Genomic DNA, 15,456 nt, shown 5'->3' with positions numbered 1-15,456 from the left:
AATGATGTATGGATAAATTTATTCACTGAAGCACTATTTATCTCAAGGGTTCAGCCGAGCTAGAGAGGGAGCTGGGCTGCCAGGTGTCAGAGTAGCTGATTAAGGCGACAGCAGGTGAAAACCACGGTGAAGCATTTAGTTGCGCACTCCGATAGCGTAAGCAAGAGGCTCAAACCAGGAAAAGCCCCAACGGCCCTGATCCACCTCCCCTGTGGGTCAGGCAGCTCCGTGCAGACGTCGGGTTCATCTCACTGGCTCATCTCCCCAGACAGAAGCCACTGGCAGGTTTCTGGACTCTGAACCAGGAAGGTGGCAGGGAGGGAAGTAGGGAAGGGCTGGGAGTGGAAAAGTAGTGAGTACGAGTCCTTGTGGGGAAAATGTCTTCAAGGGCCCCTCTTCTCTTCCTGATAGAGTCCTTGGCACAGGCGTCTGAAGACCTCTGCCCAAGGCCTCAGGTAAAGAGACTTAGGAATGAAGGCTTCTGGGATAGGACAGTAAATATGCAGCGAGCATGACCAGCTGGGGTGCTGATGCAACCTTGACCGCAACTCCCCTCGGAGACCGCAGTGAGTTGTCTGGGCGCCAAGGCTGGTGTGGGGAGGGCGGCTTCCCCTGTCAGGAAAAGCCTTTGTAATTGCCTATGGTGGGGTTTCAGAAATCACACTTCCATTTTGGGTTAACATCCTGGACTCTGGTTAAAATGAGGAGCTGGACTCCTCATTTATAAAAGCCAAGCATTGGAAGCAAACTAAGGACCCATTAGTAGGGGATTGGTTACATAAATTGTAGTATATCCTCACCAGGAAATCCCATGCGTCTAAGAAAGAGGAAGTTGTCCTGTACACACACAAGTGTGGAATAGTGTGTAACCACAAGGAGGGTTCGTGGGGAGGTCAGTGAAGAGCGGAGGAGGGACAGCTTTCCCCCGGGCTGACCAGCTCAGTGCCTGCAAACAGGAGATGCTCAGTAATCACGTCCAGCCAACAGATATCGAATGTCCACTATGGCTAAATAAGTCCTTTAACATGGGCTACCCATTATCATCATTAAAACAGCCCTAGGGCATGCCTACTACTATCATCATCATCCTTACTTTATAGATGAGGACCTCGAAGGGGAAAGGGACCTGCCCGAGGCCACATGGCCGGTGCTGGATGAAGCCGACCTCTTCACAGTCCATCACAGGGATGGATGATGGCGGCAGACAAGTGAACAAAAGGGACAAGGCGAAGCCATGGCTTACCCTCCGCCAGCTGGGTGACAGCACATTGTCCCATCTTGGAACGCATCTCTGTCACACACAGGGTAAATGGGTCTATTCCCTGTGAATTATCTGCTAGCCGGCAGCTCCATCCATCTGTTCATTAACACAATTAAAAAAAAATCAAATGAGCCTCTTGATGCCCAGTCCCCGGGGGCCCAACTACATAAGTTGGAAATGACTCTTCAATGACTGATCAAAGGTGGGTTGTTCAGTAATTAGAAATCAAGGTCTCTTCCTCCAGGCTTGGAGCTCTTTATTTGGGTCGGAACCAAAACCTAGACAGATCCATTTCCTCCTAATTTATACCCCTTTCGATGGGGAAAGCAGCAGGAGGCTGAGCTTTTGCTCCAGGAGACCCAGTGGCTCCTGTGTCTTCAGCAGGCAAGAAGGGAGGGAGGGAGCACATAATGAAATAAGCCCGTGAAGTGCCCATAAACTGGGATGGACAAGCACCTTAAGAGCAGGCATGAGTGCCAAGTTCAGGGCTGAGTGCGGAACAGAATCCCTTGTTCTCTCACTGAGGTTCCCACAGCAGCGGAAGATGAAAAAGGCGAGTGTGATTAGGGTCCAGTCTTGGAGGTCCAAAGACCCCCTTAGGCAAAAAAGGGTGAGCAGTAGGGAGGTTCAGCTAGAGTATCAGGTGGTTCCTTCATTGAGCCACTCAATAAATATTTGTTGAGGGCCTACTAACTGCCAGCACTCTGCTAGGCACAGGAATCTGATGGTCAATTAAAAAGGTGTCTGCTTTTAAAGATAGTACACAGCTAGCAGAGGTGGGTGTTGGGGGGGGGGCGTAGTCGGTCTGATGGGAAAGTCCAGAGTCACAGAGGGTGAGGGTGCATGTGCTGAAAAGGAGGAGTGTAGGCGCAGAGGCCAGGCCCCCAGAGCTGATAACAGAAACGTCTTCATCCTCCCAGAATCCCCAGGAACACGCTGCACATCTGGAGATGCAACTCCCCAGTCCAGCTGTGGCCTCCAGGCCCTGCCTTTCACCCTGCCCTCAAACTCTTAGGTACTGGACGTTGGCACCCAAGAACAGGAAGTCCTAGGAGAGACAAGACAGGACAGGATGGTAAAAGCATCCTCTATCCCAGAAGACGCATCTCTGATTTAAAGGGAGGCCCACGTCTGGGGAAACACAAGCTCTGCCAGAAACCAGTGTGGCGCATAAATCGAGCGTGTAACTCCGTCCCCAAGGTCTCCATAAAGCACAGCTTTTGCCAGCTACGTTCTCTAAGGTGGCAATTTATCTGTCATTTCCCAAGCTGCTGCTTCCTGGCAGGCCTCATAAATGTCCTTTGTGTCACCTAAATTCTCTCTCCTTGGAGAAAAACTCAAAATTGTGAGCTTCTGAGGTTTACTCTCCTACCTCCTTATAAGTTTCCATCACTAAAGGGGCGGGAACTCTGAACTCAAAGGAAAGTCTAGTTCTTTCCCACAGCGACCCATCTGCTGCATTTTGGTGGTCATACACACGGGCAGAGTTGACCTCAAAACGCAAATGAATATGATAGTATATACAGTTGGCCACTGAACAATGGGGGTTGGGGCACTGATGCTCCGCAGGTGGAAAATCCACATACAGCTTTATAGTCAGCCTTCCCTATCCACGGTTCCTTGCATCCATGGTTCTGCATCTGCAAATTCAACCAACTTCGCAGATGGTGCAGTACCCTAGTATTTACTATTGAAAAAAATTCACATATAAGCAGACCTGAGGCATTTCAAACCTGTGTTGTTCAAGGGTCAACTGTAACAAATCTTCTAAATGACTTCCATTGTACCAAACTGAGCTAGAAGCTCAAATCTTCACCAGAGCCCAGTGAGATTTGGGCTACATCCCATTTTACAGAAGAGAAAACTGAGGCCAGCTACACGAATTCTCCCTCCATCCTTGCTTTGAACAATGATCTGTCTCACTCCTTGTAAACTCTCAGTGATGGCTGGATGTTAGTATTTCCGAGCCCAAAAGGGCTTTGCACATTTGTTTTTTAAATGTATCAGTTCATCACTGTTTCAATGTTCCTGATCATTCTGCTGCCCGTCACTCTTTAGGAGATATTTGCTGGATGTTGATGAGGTACCAGGTGCAAAGCAGCATCTCCTTGAATGCTCACAAGACTGCCCACCCAGCCATCCTACCATACAGATGCTGTTCTAGAAATATAACCTGAACCATGGGGCACAGATGGACCATAAAATACTTGGTCAGAATAGTGGAGAGTAAAGAATCAGACTATTCCTTGGTATTCAAATAGTTAAGTAAATTGTGATCCTTCGCATGGATGGGACAGTCTTTAACATTGGCGGGGGTGGAGGGAGCAGGGAGAGGAGACTACATTGCAATGGAGGGGAAAAAAAGAAAGAAAACAGGTCTGAGGACTAGCAATGGCAACAATCCAAAACAAACACTTCTTTTTAAATGCTGAGAAAACAAAAAGCCTAGAAGGAAGTACACCAAAAATCTGCCGTGGGTGTGGGGCAGGCAATGGGTTTACAAGGAACAGCATATGTATCTATGAAAACTTCTTCTTTGAAGAATTTAGAATTCTTAAGAATTTAGAAGAAATTTTAAAAACTTACAAATGGCTTTCCGAACCTGCCCTTTTGGCATGTCTAAGATGGCTGTATTTTCAAAATGAGCTGATCTTGAGGTTCCCGAGGTTGTGTCAATTCCCTCCTGCCCCATAGAGGTGCCACTTCTGAAGGACACGTGAATGGCTTCATGTCATCTAGCTGATCCTTGAGCACCCCCCCCCCCCCACTCCCCGTCCAGGCTTTCCCTGCTGCAGGGTTGGGCTGGGTCCCACCCACTGAGATATGACCTCTGAGCCTGGAAAGCTCACCAGCCCCTCTCCCCAAATCCTCAGAGCCCCCCTGAACCCACTGACCTTGTGGATCTGGAGAACAGGGTCGTAGAGCTCAATTTGCTTTAGCAGAGGGAGGGGGAAGCCTTTTTCCAACTTATCTGGAGGTTTAAACACAGTATGGAGAGAAATTTGTTAATAAATAACAATTAAAGATGAAATTTTACCCCCAAAAAGTTCCTCTCTGCAAATTCTATACATAGTATATTCCCATTTAATTATCACCAAAGACGGGATTATTATTCCTTTATCACAGATCAGGAAATCAAGGCACAGAGTGGCCAAGTAACCTGTCCTAGGTCACACAGCTAGAAAGTGGAAGAACGGGATTTGAACGCAGGCAGGCTGACACAGGGGCCTGAGTTCTCAGCTGTGGTGCTACATGGAGACAGTGGCGAGGGTGGGGCAGCAGACACTCATGGTAAGAAGCTAGAGGGTATCTGCTCTCTGCCCTCCACCCGCATCCTGCTTTCTACTGCAGCCAAATGAACCAGGATCTCATTGAAAGAGGGTTTAGGTCTTTATGCTTTATTTTTTGACTAGGGAGTTGGCAACTAACTGGGAAATGTGAATTTAGAGGTGAGCTGCCTTGTGCTCTGTGTATTAACTTGGTCCTCAGTCTTTCACCTGTCTTTTCAGGGTGTTGCGGGTGGCACTTCTGCAAGCCCCTCTTTCTCTCTTAGGAGGAGGTTTCCTGTGCTGCAAAAAAACTGCCCCCATCCCCAACCCTCATCAGAGCCCTGGAGGGAGAAGAGATAGACTTTAATACTCCCATGCCACAGACAGGTCACTGAAGCTCAAAGAACAGAAGTGACTCCCCCAAGGTCACACAGCCCGCAGGACAGCCACGTTTCCAGTGTTCTTTCCGTCAAAGAGCAGTGACTACTCTTGACTTGGAAAAATCCATACTGATTCTTACCATTGACCTTGGGGTAGAGGGTGTTGAGAATGTAGTAGTTGAGCAGCGCCTCCAACATCTCCACCTGGTGGAGAACAGGAGAAGTACACTGTAACCACATGCACCAATAAACGTCCACAGAGCCACCTTGGGGGTGGGGTGGTTCTGTATGTGCTGACATGGCAAAAGGCTTGAAAAAAAGCTAATTTCAGATAGATACCTACATCATGCTGCTACTTTATAAAATTAAACTATTTTGAAATGCACATTTATATGTGTGCAAAGGGATAGAAAAATTTGGAAGACTACACACCCAACTGTCTTTCCTCTAGGAAGAACATCAAGGTTTGGCTTAGTCTTATCTTTAGTATTAAATTTTTTTTTCAGTGAAAATATTTTCCTAAATTACCTATATGATACAAAATTTTATTTTATTGCCCCTCCCCCTTCTTTCCCTTGGAAAGAGATGCTTGATACACTAATTTGAACACCTGGATCCAGCTATGCCTGAAACCTCTAGCTTTAGTTTAGTTTAGTTAGTTTTTTTTTTTTTTTTTTTTTGGTTATATGACCCTATACATCCCTCCTGTTTGCTTAAGACATTTTTAATTGGCTTTCTATTCCTTGCAATTAAAAGAATTCTGTCCAATAGATGACTTAATTATACAGTCTTATATTGGGAGGTAACTGTTCTTCTGCCCTATGTTTCGTGTCCTCAAGAGCGTCTATGCTTTTCTAGGGCACAGAGTAACTCTTCTCTTTTTCTATTTTCTATTATGGTGCTATCGCATTAAACACTCTAAATTAATTACTGCCCCAATCATTCCATAAATAAAAACAATAATAACTTACACTGAATACTCCAACTTTAGATTCTTTCAGTTCCACTTGTATCCTATAATGAATCAGAGAAGATTCAGAGATGTGGACATTACGCTTATAGGAAATGTAAGCAACGTGGGGGTTAATCAGAAAAAAGGAGATACCGACTTGAGAAGGCACAGGGCCAAGGATGTGGTAGGGGTGGGAGTGAAAAGATATTTGAGGAACCAAAAACAATGATACAACTTTATTGGGAAGACTTGCAGAGGGGAAATGTGCAGTGTAAAAGAACACAGCCTCTGCAATTTCAGGAAGTCAGTATAGCTGATGTGTAAAATTCACAGATTAAGAAAGCAGTAGCATTAGTAAGTTCTTTAGAAATTTGGTAGTAATGGGGGTTATGTGGAAAGGAAGTTTGTGGAGGCAGGACCAATGGGGCAAAAGAATTGGGCCAAGTGGGATAAAATGTAAGTTTCCTTCCGAAATGGTGGGCCCCTAATGTTGACAGGGGCATCTGGTCACATCCCACCACCAGCTACAGTGAATCAGCTACAATGTCCAGATGGAGGAAGCCCAGCCAAGGGCCCTCATGTGGGCAGGAGGCTGACTTACTTTCTTGGCTCCAGGAACCCAGTGATCTTGCTGGTGTTGAAGGTCAATGTAGCAGACACATTAGTGGCCTGGAAATTCCAGTAGAAAGAAATAGGTCCAAATGAGGGAGGTTGTCGTGTACAGGATGGATAGCTATGAGACCCGGCTGTCTCCTCTAAACAAACATCTCAATGGGTTAAAGCAGGAACTGGCCCACTGGAGTGTAGACTCCCACAAGGCTCATCATAGGTGCTCAATAGATGAGTTTGAACTGGAACATTTTTTACTTGGAATTGCTGACTATAATAGCAATTAAACTTGTGAACAGACTACCAAGAGAAGGTGTGGAAGCCTATCCCAGGAGATCTCTAAAGGGATCATTTCTAGCTATCTCAGGGCCAAGATTCAGCCCTAGTAATACAAATACAAATAGAATAATAGATTATGTTTTAATTTAAAATATCTTAACAACAATTTTGATAACAATAAGAATTATCCAATTGCAGACATGACATCTGGGAGTAATTACACTTCCAGAAATTTGTCTTGTTGAGTTTCAAACCAGGAACAAGACAGCAAAGTTCTCCATCCAGTGAGCAGGACCCCCCAAAACCTGAATCCCTTTGCTGTTAGGTAGGGTTGGTTGAGAGAGGAGGCACCACTCTCAATATTTAACTCAGAGGGAATTTAATACAGGGGATTGGTTACACAAGTGATGGCATTGCTGCGAAGCCAAAAAAAGGGTTGGAGAGATTAGCCGAGGCAGGAAGCTGCTACCACCCCAGGACTGGAGGAACAGAGGGAAGAGATGGAGTTATGGGAGCCACCATGGAGGAAATACAGTTAGTACCTGAGTCTCTGTCCAAGACAGGAAAAAATACTATGGGTTCTTCCTTCCTCCCACCTTCCATTCTCCTGACAGTGCCTTCCATTGCTAAGCTAGAAATCAGAGTGCAAGGGAGCCTGGGACATGTAGTCTTCAGGGGTCAGATACAGATGGAGCAAACAGGTCAAAGACCACTATGCCTTCCTCCCCACAATAGCCCAGACTCACTTAGTGGGATGAACATACATTAAACAAATAAACCTGCAAACAGATACATAAGTAACTTTATAATAAGTCCTATGAGGAAAAATAATAGGGTGCTACAAGGAAAAAAAAAAAGACAAGGGGCCTAAAATAGATCAGGGGTAAAGGCAATCATGGAAGGCCTATCTGAGGAAGTGATACTTAAGTTGAGATGGGAAAGAATCAGCCAGATGGTGAAAGGGGGGTAAAGCATGCAGGAAAAGGGAAAAGCATTTGCGAAGGCATTGCCCCTTACCACACCAAGCCGGAAGACAGGCTCCCTGACGGAGTTAGGCAGCAGCACAAAGGCCTCAACCTCCATCTGGGGGGCTGAGGAGACATTTCCAGGGCTGAAGTTCAGGGACGGCGCAGAGACCATCGCTCCTTGGAGCTCCAAGTTCATGTTGGGGTACTTCCTGGCTAACTGGGGGCAGAATGAAGAGATTATGTCAAGAAAAGAGAAGCAGAAGAGAATTATGTTTCTGAACCCTGAAGGAGTCAGATCAAGCTGAGAACACTTCTTGGTCGGTTTTATTTCCACAAAATGCTCTGTGCCTTTTTCTCTTACAGGTATAACTAGCCATCTTTCCACGTCAGACACATGGAGTTTGCACCACCTATGTCATGGCTGCATGGCATTCCATCATGCATGCATGGGTACTGAATTGATTTAACCCTATTGAGCATCAAGTTGTCTCCAAGGTTTTGCCATTTTAATAATCACCCCGCCGTGTACCTTCGGCTATTATTTGGGGGAATACGGTCCTCGATGTGGACTTGCTGAGTACAAGGGCAGGGATATTTTTAAAGCTTCTGCCAGGTGTTGCCAAACTGTTCTCCATAAAGGTTGGGCTGATTTTTTTTTTCACTCCACGCCCCTCCCTGGGCAATGGATGAGAGCTATTGTTTCTCCCCACTCTCATCACACTCAGGTAACTGCACAGGCGAAGACTAGATACCAATGTTTTTGAAATATGACACACCTAGACCCCACCGTTTCAAAAGTGCTGGCAATCTTCTGTTTCACTAAAATTTAATTGGGGGCAAGATCATTCCTTTTGGGGGGAAGTTGGTGGAGGAACAACAGTGAACCTTTTGGTTGTGCAGGAATAAAATCTACCATCTATTGTAAGAGAGAGATGTTTAGAAGGTTGAGGAGGTAAACCACTTCTGGAAGAAAGTGGGCTGAGCTGCTTCTCTGTCAGGTTGATGATGATGTGAGCAGGAAGCAGGAGGAAGAGTTTTCTCCTCTTTCTGGGGCAAAAGGGATGTTGGAGCCACGATGCGGCCAAGGGCCCTCCAAGGCCAGTACCAACAATATAGAGGCACGATGGGCTGTTGTGGGGCTCCAGGGAAAGAAAGGGCCTACTGTGGGGGCGCCTTATGGAAGGACATGACCCAGGCACTGCAGGATTTGAAGCTGAACAATTTTCCCACTGTTATAATTCCTCTCAGCCATCCTCAAGCCTTCTGCCTGGAATGTTAAATATGACCGCCTGTCTGAGCTGTGTCTTGGGGGGACTCAGAAAGTAGGGAAGAGGGGAGAGGACAGGTGGATTTCCGTGGGATTAAGTGAGATGCGGCCCATGAAGAGTTTAGCTAAGCAGTGACAGAGCTATGAGGTTATTCACTGCAACACTGATGTAGCGAGAGACTGGAAACGTGTCCTTCCATGGGAGACCGGCTACACAGACTATGGTCAATCCCTAATATGAAAGCAGACTGGATTCCCAAGAAAACAAGAGTGAGGAAGCTCTTTATTCCCTACATGGAATGGTCTCCTGGTATAGTAAGGGAGAATGTAAGATACAAACTGGTGTGTGTCTATGCCTCTATTTGTGTAAAAAAACAGGGGAAAGACACACAATATTTGTTTTTTTCTTTCTTCTTCTCCTTTTTTTTTTTTTTTAACATTTTTTACAGAGTTTGTTTGTATATACATAGATGTGTGCAATCTGATAATATGGATAGACCGGGGATGTGAACTGGATGCTTAGGGGACAGGAGTGGGTAGGACTTTCCACACTTTAATCTTTTTCTTCTGAATTTTGAACCATGAGAATTTATTATCCATTCAAAAAAAATTTTTTTAAAGCACCAAGAATGGTGCCTGGCCCCTAGTACACCCTCTGTAATAGTTTGGTGTCATTAATTAGGATATGTCTGTGGGAAATGTGGGCTTTCCTTGGGATTGTCAGAGCTCGCCAATCAAAGACTGGGCAGCCTGTGGTCCCGCGAGATACCGGGCTCAGGTCTCTGATACTCGGACTTCGAAAGGAAATAAGCCCCCGAACCTGCAGCTGCTGGCCTTCTGATTCTTGGAGAAACTGAGAGGAACGCAGAGGTTGTACAGAGAAACCCCTGAAGGCTGTCTAGGGGGCGCTCAGTCTTCATTACCCCGCCCCTCCCCGAGGGCCAAGGGAAGACTTACCCGGGGGGCAAAGGCGCGGAAGGACTTGGTGGTCAGTCGAAGGTTAGAGTTAGGTGGAACCTGCAGCGAAGGGACACAGAGAAGTTTTAGATGCTGCCACTGGAGCTGAAGGTCTGAAGAGGGAGGAGGAGGTGGGCGGATGTTCAATAACAGAGCTACTCCACTGCCCAGGGTTACCATGGCAACAACGAGATGCCTGTCCTGCATTCACCATAAACACACGAGTCCCGGGGTTCTCCTTGGGGTGTAGGTGACAGGTGGGACCCACTCAGAGGGTGAGATCTGCAGTCACACAGACCTAGGTTTGGCTCCTGGCTTTGTGACTGTGTGGTCTGAGGCCACTGCGTTTACCTTGCTGAGCCTCAACTTCCTCCCCTGCAAAATGGGGATAAGCATAGTCCCCACATATCGGGTCATTGTGAGGACTAAATGGGATGGTGGGTACAAACCATCTAGCCCAAGGCCTGGCATATAGTGAGCGCTCAATAAAACACAGCTATTATAATCCCATCCACTAAAAGAAAGAGCTGCAGCGGGGGAGGGTGACTCAAACATGACAATAGAAGTAAACGGCCTGGGCGTGGGTGAGAAATCATTCCAAAGACAAAAAGTCACTCCATCCATCACCGCCAGTGCCCAGTTCATTACCAGGGTCAGCTGGACCATCTAATATGGACGGCATTGTGTCTTCCCCGCCGTCCTGATGTTGTTCAAGAGACCTCAGCTTTTACAAAGAGCTTTTTTTTTTTTAAACAAAGAAACAGCCATCTAAAACTCAGAAATACTAAAGAAACTGGAGAAATATTAAAGCTATGACCCACTATAAAATTTAGTATCCTTTATACAAAACCACATTGGAGACGTTGTTTTAGAGCTAAGCGCTACGAAGGCTTTGTCTCTCCTTTTCACTGTGAAATGGTACTAAATCACGCACCACTTCTAGTTTGGCTACAGAAAGCTCCCAGATTTATGGTTAAAAAAAATCAATTTATGGGCCCAGTGTCTTCATAATTGTGCTTTACTTTTTATTTCCTAGTCTATTTAACTTTATGCATTTATCCGTGTATCTGTTATCCTGCCTCATTTACTAAAATCTTTTTTTTCAAGCCTCCACAAACCATCAGGATAAGAGAAAATATGAATTAGAATAACAGATCTAGTCTGGAGGGAAAAGTACAACACAAACAAGCCGCAAAGTCTTCCACTATTGTTATAAAGGAGAAAGAACTTTGACTTTGAGCTTCCTGGCAGCTAAAATGAAAAGGAGAATTGTGCTAACTTACGTTTTTTCCTGGTCTTGATCTTTTTTTCTTAGTCATAATTTGCTATTTCCTTGATGTAAATGAGTAGAAAGGAAAAAAGGAAGGAAGGCCAGGCTACAGTGTCATTTGTGAGGGCTGTTCTGCGATGATTCTCACCATGTCATCTGTGATGGAAAAGTTCAGGTACCCCACTTCGTGATAAGCTAGGCTGGCTGTGTTGAAGGCATAATCAGAGATGGCAAAGTAGACCATTCGGCTGTGTTCCTCAGGAAGGCTCATGACAGGAGCAAGGAAGGCAACTGGGGAGCGGTGATCACGGCTAAAAATTTCACCCTGGAGAGAGAAATAGAGTCCATCTGAACTTTTCAAAGTCGATTCCAGAGCTGGACCTCTGAGCTAGGGAGTGAACTATAGAGCTTAATGAGGGAACATGGACTGAAGGCACTGCCTGAAACTCCACCATTAATTATATTTTTCTTTGGGTCAAAGTGTATCTACAGCATTCCTCAAAGTTCCCCAGAAGCTTTGGTATATTAACCTATAGGACCTCCTGGTCCTATATGCCACTGAGGGCCAGCTCTGACAGACCTCATCTGCATGGTGAGAAAGGTGAAGGAGGGGAAGAAGGGGGAGGGGAAGTTTTGAGGCCTAAGACACCTGGGGGAGGGTCCTGGCTCTGGGAACACTCCCCACCACTCCGTATCATCCTGCCCTGCACACAGCGGGGACCACTGGGGGGGATGAGGACAGGTCTGAAGCCAGGGGAACAAGAGGCCCCAAGAAATGGCTGACCCTGAGGGAATGGACCCACCCAAGCCCCTGCCCCAGGACCCTTACCTTAAGCATTACTTCCAGCATTTGGGCTGTTGCCCGAGGGGCTTCCATTAAATTGTAATCAATGCCCATGAAATCGTCAATCTCTGTTGTGACTGTGAACCAGGGAGGGGCAGAATTAGGAGGCAGGCGATGGAGAAGGGGTGAGGGCTCTGGCTGACCCACACTCTCTGTGACTTTCTTCAGAGCCCCTCTGCCTTAACCTTCTGCCCTAAGCCCCTCCACTCGGCCCAGTGCTGGGGCAAAGAGTGCCTTCATTAAGATAGATGATGTGGGTGGTGGGACGCTTAGCCTGGGGCCAGAGCAGTTTCCAGAATCACACACACACACACACACACACACACACACACACACACGCAAGCACACACAAACATGCACACACACAGTCATCCTACGGGCAGGAGGAGCTCAGGTCTGGCAGCCCTTCCACACCTGGAGCTTCATGCCAAAGGGCATATAATCAGGAAAATCCTTCAGTTGCAGGATTGCAACTGAAGGTATTGTTCCCCAAGAATAAAACTGAGCCCTGGATCTTTGGGAAAACTGGCTTCCTATCAACACAAATCAAATAACCAAGAAGGCCAGGACATGCCTCTCCAAGGCCCTGGGGGATGGGAGTTCTGTGTCACATGCACTGGGGTGTCTGTGCCCACCTGGGCCTCCACTGATGGGGGAATGTCAGCAGGTGAGTGTGGGGAACCTGGAGAGCACGGCATCGGAGGAGACCTCAGACAGTTTGTCAAGACTGTTCCTGCAAACTTCACATGTGGACCTAGACCCGGCACTTCCACCTGCACAGGGCTGTTCTCCGGGTGCATGCACGTGTGCGGGCAAAGAGGTGGTGCGGGGGTGCTCCCTGCCCCACTGTTGGCAGTGGCAACGGAAGGCAGCAAACTCCCCTGCCGAGCAGCTGGGGACTTATTAAACAAACGGAGACACATTTGTGAGACAGAATACTCCACAGCTATTAAAGTGAGGTCTTTTACAACTACGGCAGGGTCTGCTAACGCTGAAATTATACGAGCTGCAAGAACAACTGTGTACGTTTCACACCTGGATATAGACCCCAAGACATGCGTCCACGTGAGCTGGAATATCCATAGCAGCACTGTCTGCAATGGTGTAAAGCTGAAACTATCCAAGTGGCCTTCAACAGTAGAATAGATAAATAAATGGAGGGACTTGGGCACGGTGGATTACACGGCAAGGAGCATGAATGAACTCACCACATGCAACAATGTGGATTGACCTCCTATTTTAAAGCTGAAAAAAGGAAGTCTTATGCTTTTGATAAAAGACTCTACTATATGGTTCCATTCATGTACAAAGTGCAAAACTGATGTTTGCTGGGAGCAGTTGGGAGAGTGGTTAACCTTGAGGGGTGGGGAGGGACAGAGGAAGACATGATGGGGCTGTGAAAGGTCAGTCACGTTCTGTATGTTGATCTGGGAGTTGGTACATGCGTGTGCTCAGTTTGTGAAAATTCTTTAAACTCTTTGCTTATGATCAAGCACTTTTCTCTGTATTAATTTCCACAAAAACGTTTTTAAAAATGAGATCAATTTATATGCACTGATATGGAAACTCTCCAAGGTATACAAGTTACAAAAGAACAATGTCTGTACTCTTACAGACCATATATATTCACCTATATTCATGAACAAAAGGAATACATATGGAACATATCATCATATACTTGTGTATGTGTGTATTTATATTTATATGTACATGCAAAGGAAATATCTGAGAGTATACACCCCAAATAGAGGTTACCTCCTGGAAGAAAATTTGGAGAGAGAAGGGGACTTTAATTTTTACTTTCAATACTTCTGTCCCGTGTAAGAGTTTGTAGGTACATACATGCACTTATAAAAACTAATAACAATAAAGTGTCCCACGGGTGGGTGGGGTGTTCTACCTGGCAGAGTTTGGAGATAAGGCTGTAAGTCAGAGGGCACTGAGTCTTCGATCTTTTCACAAATCTGAAAAAAAAAAAAAAAAAAGAAAAGGGAAGAGAAGAGAAAGCCTGAGTGAGCTCCCTGGCTTTGATCATGCCCTGTGCTAATTGTTTCGTCACATTATTTCACGTATTTGCTAATTGGCCATTAATGCTACAAAAATTTATAAGGGCTTATGATGTGCCAGGTGCTTAGAAATTGGAAATGATCAAAAACATGCAAGAGCCCATGGGGACCCCAAAAAGGTCCAATCAGACCTGTCAAAGTCGATCCCAGGGCTGGATATCAGAGCTGGGTGGCCTCCTACACAGCCGGTTGAGAGGTCATGCACTGGAGTCACTGGCCAAAGCTCCTCAGTAAAGACTTTTTCCTTTGGGGGGGGGGGCCCTGGCCACCCAGAATCTAGAGTCTAGTAGCAGAACTAGACAGTAAGTAGCAAAAGCCACACAAATGAGTGGATAATTAACGTAGATACTTCTTAAATGTCATCACTTAACAGGTTGGCTGGATTGATCAATATTCCCGTTTTCCCTGCTGCCCGTGCAAGACGGAACACTCACACCCAGCAGGCTGCCACGCACAGTAGGCACTCAGAATGTGTTGCCCTGATTGAGTTGCTTGCTTCTTAAGAAAAAAAAAATGTGTTCTCAACCCTGTTTGCTTTACTTGCTGTTATAGTCACTCGAATTATTTCTTACGTAAGCCCATGAAATATGACTAAGAGATGAATTGTTTCTATGAAAACCTGAGATCAATGCCTTGGAAGGGTGAGTTGCTTAAAAAAAATGCTAGTAAATTGGTGTGGGCGAGAAAAGCTTATGAGGAAAAACATCATAAAAACCTAGAAGGATTCTGCATCAGGGTTGCCCTGCAAATGTCTTTAGATTCTCATTGTAGTAAAAGATATCTGAGCTGGAATTTGTAGCAGAATGTTGTAAGCAAAAAGGACTGCAGAAAACCAATCAAGAGACTGTTTACAAAGACTAGGTCTAGGCTGACATCAAAGGAATTTACATTTACTGTATTTTAAAAACATTTGGATTTATAGGTAAATATTTTCTTTGTTCAGGTGTGTGTGAGTGAGTCTTCACTTTAAACTGCTTTTAAAAGTTAACCAGTTACCGCCTACGGTGCAAATGGATCTACATATACAGAGGAGGAGAGGGATGTGGGGTGGGGTGGCAGGGGGGTGTCCAAGAGGGTGGATGGCCCAGGGAGCAAGCACTCAGTAAGTACTTGCTATTCTTAGCCCTGCTGGTCAGATACCACATCCCTCCCCAACTGGCGCGTCAGAACCATCCTGCAACCAGGTTCTTAGTTGTCCTGGGAGATTTCTGAAGACCCACAAGGACCAGGGGTCAAGAAAGATCTCCATCTTTCCTGAGACATCCAGCCCTTACAAGGCCTTTGGGACAAGCTGCTCCAAGCTCCAGGAAGTTCAAATCCCTACCTAGCCTTCT

General features: G+C 46.0%; 1 protein-coding gene and 1 long non-coding RNA gene across 6 annotated transcripts in view; one reads left to right on the top strand and one right to left on the bottom strand.

Annotated features, from left to right (window-relative positions):
- LBP (lipopolysaccharide binding protein) overlaps positions 1 to 15,456 on the bottom strand; it is a 45,021-nt gene that overhangs the window by 20,182 nt on the left and 9,383 nt on the right. For 3 of the 5 annotated variants that reach the window (XM_045520948.2, XM_045520947.2, XM_045520949.2), the window contains 9 exons: positions 13,957 to 14,020; positions 12,042 to 12,133; positions 11,361 to 11,537; positions 9,943 to 10,002; positions 7,768 to 7,935; positions 6,464 to 6,531; positions 5,882 to 5,924; positions 5,051 to 5,114; positions 4,156 to 4,232 (listed from right to left, as the gene is read on the bottom strand). In XM_045520948.2, the coding sequence (XP_045376904.2) occupies positions 4,156 to 4,232; positions 5,051 to 5,114; positions 5,882 to 5,924; positions 6,464 to 6,531; positions 7,768 to 7,935; positions 9,943 to 10,002; positions 11,361 to 11,537; positions 12,042 to 12,133; positions 13,957 to 14,020 (813 nt within the window). Of the gene's footprint in view, positions 1 to 1,500; positions 2,310 to 3,503; positions 3,967 to 4,155; positions 4,233 to 5,050; positions 5,115 to 5,881; positions 5,925 to 6,463; positions 6,532 to 7,767; positions 7,936 to 9,942; positions 10,003 to 11,360; positions 11,538 to 12,041; positions 12,134 to 13,956; positions 14,021 to 15,456 lie in introns of those variants that run through there. The other 2 variants (XM_010960737.3, XM_045520950.2) reach the window with 2 other exon arrangements.
- On the top strand, positions 332 to 1,393 carry LOC141574049 (uncharacterized). Its single transcript, XR_012500618.1, has 2 exons — positions 332 to 566; positions 1,101 to 1,393. It is a non-coding gene; the product is annotated as an uncharacterized LOC141574049 (long non-coding RNA).

Source organism: Camelus bactrianus, chromosome 19 (assembly GCF_048773025.1).
Source record: "Camelus bactrianus isolate YW-2024 breed Bactrian camel chromosome 19, ASM4877302v1, whole genome shotgun sequence".
Classification (NCBI taxonomy): Eukaryota; Metazoa; Chordata; class Mammalia; order Artiodactyla; family Camelidae; genus Camelus; species Camelus bactrianus.
This window is presented reverse-complemented; position numbering and strand designations above follow the sequence as displayed.